Raw genomic sequence first — 3,759 nt, 5'->3', positions numbered from 1 at the left:
TTGCCAGTTGGTGGCGCTATCTCCAAAAGTCAATATTGGCCTGTAGATGTCCTCATATATCATATTGATGTCCTATATGTCCTCAGGCCTGGACTCTTGTTATCAACGCTATACCGACAGCAGTGCAACAAGCGTGCATTAACATTCACTGCAGTAAAAGTACCAGTAGGCTAAAAGTAAACATTTTGCATAAAAATTTAAGCAAAAGTACAAAAGTACAGTACTTGAGTAACTGTTCTTAGTTACTTTCCACTGGTCAACTCAAGTCTGTTATATTTTCTTTATTAACTTTCTTAACTTCTAGCTTCAAACCTGTTTTGAGCACAGACCCTTTGAAGCAGAACTGAAGCTGGAGAAAAAAAATATGAGCTCAAGTTTTGCAGCCAAAAAACAAGTTTTTCTTTGTATTTGAAAAGTTAATATTTTGTAAACATGTTCTTTTCTGTACAAAAAGACATACATTTTCTCCTAAGATGAAAAGAAACAAAACATCAAAGTTGATTTCACACAGGTTTTTTTCTCTCTCAAAGCATGTTTTGATTTCTGAGCTGCAGAGAAGCTTAGACCTGAAGTGTACAGGGGGGATTTTAAGAGGAAACCAGCACTCGTAAAGCAGGAAAACGAAAGACTTGGTTGGTCGCTCTTTGTTATACTGAAAGGTATTTAGAACAGGAAACTGATCATATGTTTGGGGAAGTAAACTTACGTTATAGCTTGTTACCGGGTATTTATTAAATGTGTTGGGTAAACACTTTTCAGTCCCTCATTTTAAAAAATAAAGAATTAAATTGGAGTCACATCTCAATATACAGTTGATTATGTAGTCAAATACAATTTCTTACCTGCTCTGAGCTAAGGAGCAAGGTGTCAATCAGCTTTCTGTCATATGGAACCAGTGACACAGTGTCAAAAGTCAGGTAGTTATGACCATACTGAGGGAAAGAAAAGCACATTCACCAAGATGTTACATTATTATTATTCATTAAAAACAGGAAATTGCTGACATGATTCTTGATTATCAATTAAGCTCTGTGTTGTATCTACCTTTGTATGTACAGGTACGATAACAGCAACATCTTCAATCCTGATCCCAAAGTCATTCTCCTTGTAATATCCAGGTTCTTAGAGAAAAGCATTATCGGTTTTTCTACATTTAAACATTTAAGCCATGAAATGCAAAGTTCATTACATTTAAAATGATCATAATGGTAGTAGTGAATGTGGATTTTTTTGAGAAAGAATAACATCTCACCAATAGACGTGAACATGCCAGTTCTGAAGGGAATATTGTTGCTCTGAAAGCCCACTGGCCCTGGAAAAAGATCCCAATATTACATGATTCAAATACAAATTAGACCACCACCAACATTTCATTAATTTTTACATTTCCATATTTAGTTGTGTCCTTAAAGTTACAAACCGGGTTTTTTCCCTGTACCCCAAAATTAAATAATATTTCCTGCATGTTAGCATGACATGAATTGAGGTCTATTAAGTTTTGTCCATTCAAATTTTGTATAGTGTTGTCTTATTATGCTGTACTCCTCCTTTTCAGGAATAAATATTTTAAAACAAATAATTAAAAAATTAATAAGTTATTATGTCATATCTCTCTCTCTCTTGCTCGCTCTCTCTCTCTCACTCTCTCTGTGCCAAGTTCTCTCCGAGGTTTCTGCCTGTTAAAAGGAAAGTTTTTCCTCGCCGCTGTTGCATCAAATGCTTGTTCTTGGGGGGAATTGTTGGGTCTAAAAATTATATTAAGATCTAGACCTATTCTATCAGTAGTGTCCTTTTGTTATGATTTGACACTATGAATAAAATTGAATTGAATGAAATTACTCAAAAATGTTCTCTGGTCTGCCGCTACCCTCTGTTTTATGTCATCACAAACTGTAAGCCTTTTTAATTTGAAGGGTCAGACAAATCAAAACATTTAAAGATGTCACTATGGGAAAATATTATGGACATTTTTCACTATTTCACGTCAGTTAATTAAGAAAATAATTTCAGATTAATCTGAAAAAATCTTTGGTTGCGGCTCTACACCAGAGATTCAGCCATCTCCCTGTGGCTTGTTCTCCTACACTGTGCAGTTGTTAGCTCCTTCTGTTTAAGTGTATTTGGGGCACATCAGAAGTGGTTGTATTGCAAAATTAAATGTGCGCTGAAACATGCAAACTGCTTGCCAGTTTATTAATTGTATCACTTCCACTTACTGTATTAGCACCTTCGTGAAATGAAGTGCAATTTGATGTAAAACAACCTCTTGTGCATCATAATCATGATGCTTTTAGGCATTACTGATCACTGAAATCTGCCTTTGAACTCTGTTTTAGTCGAATGAATTTATGCTGTTTTTAGTGGTAGAAGAAGATGTCACTATACTGAAATCATTTTCATAATTGGGTTGCAAACTTGAAAAATGTGTGGGAAATAAAAAGAGTACATACACTCGTGAACTCCAAAGTAGTTTCCAACACCATGACCTGTTCCGTGGCCATAGTTCAGGCCCACCTCCCACAATGCACGGCGACCCAGCATCTCCATGTTTACACCTGTTGAAAAACAAAAGAGACACAGAGAGCTTGAATCAAACATCCTGCTGCAGTTTATCCACTCAAAAAATTTCACTAAATGTTGGCAAGTGGAGAAACAAGGCTCTCTAGTGGTGAAACTATGAAAGGTTTAAGGATGGAATAATTGTAAATCTCATTTTAAGCGTGTGAATGTTTTCCATTCCCACCTCTTGTCCCTGAGGGAAAGATGGTCCGAGATATCTCAATGTTTCCCATGAGCACTCGAGTGAAGGCCTCCTGCGAAGCAAGACGTGTGGTTAACGACAGGTAAAGGGTATTTTAAAGGGCTATTTTCAATTATGTTTTGTAAAAGAACATTACTGTAAGGGCCATGACACACTAACCCGACCTGATCTGACTGTTGGCAGAAAAGGCCTTCCCAAATTGGCCAAAAAAAGTGCCTCGGAACACACCAAAGCAATGCCAACTTCCGACGGCAGCTGATTGGACGAACGTGTCACGGGGGTCTGATTTCTCCAGAAATCTAAAGCCAGACTGTCATTGTGGCTTGCCTTTGTATTTTACTGAACAGTTCACTGAAACATGTTTCTGAAAACGTTTTAAGGGTTAGGGTTAGGGTTAGGGGGATTAGGGTTAGGGTTAGGGGGATTAGGGTTAGGGTTAGGGTTAGGGTTAGAGTTAGAAATAAGCCATGCGGTTACTGAATCTATCTCCATTTTAGATTGACAAAGTTCAGTTTAAAAGGTTTTCGTCAGATTGAGAGACTGTAGTCCGGCTCATCCCGCTCGTCATTTCCGGGTTAGCACTCCACCAATCAGATTGGTAATTTGAGTCTGACTGCCAGCACTGCCCGCCTTCCAAGTGAGCATGTCAGGTCGGCCAAAATGAAGGTTGCCGGCCCGTCCAACGGACGACGGAACGGAACACACCAAACAGACTCAAGTCACCGACCTCGCCAGACTGTCCGACGGCCGATTCTAGGGTTGGTGTGTCAGGGCCTTTAACCCTCATGTTGTCCTCGGGTCAAAGTGACCCGTTTTCCTATATCAATGTTTTTTTTAATTACCCAAGATAACATGATTGATTCCACAAAACGCTCTTTGGCAAGTACAAATCTGTACTTACATTAATTTGTGGGTGTCTTATTCATTTTTGAAGAATTTGGAGAAAGAAATTGAAGTGATTTTGAAATAGTATTGAGTAAAAGTTGACATATTCCAGT

General features: G+C 38.1%; 1 protein-coding gene across 2 annotated transcripts in view; it reads right to left on the bottom strand.

The window, feature by feature from the left end:
- The window catches only part of xpnpep2 (X-prolyl aminopeptidase (aminopeptidase P) 2, membrane-bound), a 15,809-nt gene that overhangs the window by 1,025 nt on the left and 11,025 nt on the right, over window positions 1-3,759 (bottom strand). For both annotated transcript variants that reach the window (XM_032527851.1, XM_032527852.1), the window contains exons 16-20: window positions 2,744-2,813; window positions 2,451-2,555; window positions 1,253-1,312; window positions 1,045-1,121; window positions 843-932 (exon numbers count right to left, since the gene is read on the bottom strand). In XM_032527851.1, coding sequence (XP_032383742.1) covers window positions 843-932; window positions 1,045-1,121; window positions 1,253-1,312; window positions 2,451-2,555; window positions 2,744-2,813 — 402 coding nt within the window. The remainder of the gene's footprint in view (window positions 1-842; window positions 933-1,044; window positions 1,122-1,252; window positions 1,313-2,450; window positions 2,556-2,743; window positions 2,814-3,759) is intronic.

The sequence above is a fragment of the Etheostoma spectabile genome, chromosome 10, assembly GCF_008692095.1.
Source record: "Etheostoma spectabile isolate EspeVRDwgs_2016 chromosome 10, UIUC_Espe_1.0, whole genome shotgun sequence".
In the NCBI taxonomy this organism is placed as follows: Eukaryota; Metazoa; Chordata; class Actinopteri; order Perciformes; family Percidae; genus Etheostoma; species Etheostoma spectabile.
This window is presented reverse-complemented; position numbering and strand designations above follow the sequence as displayed.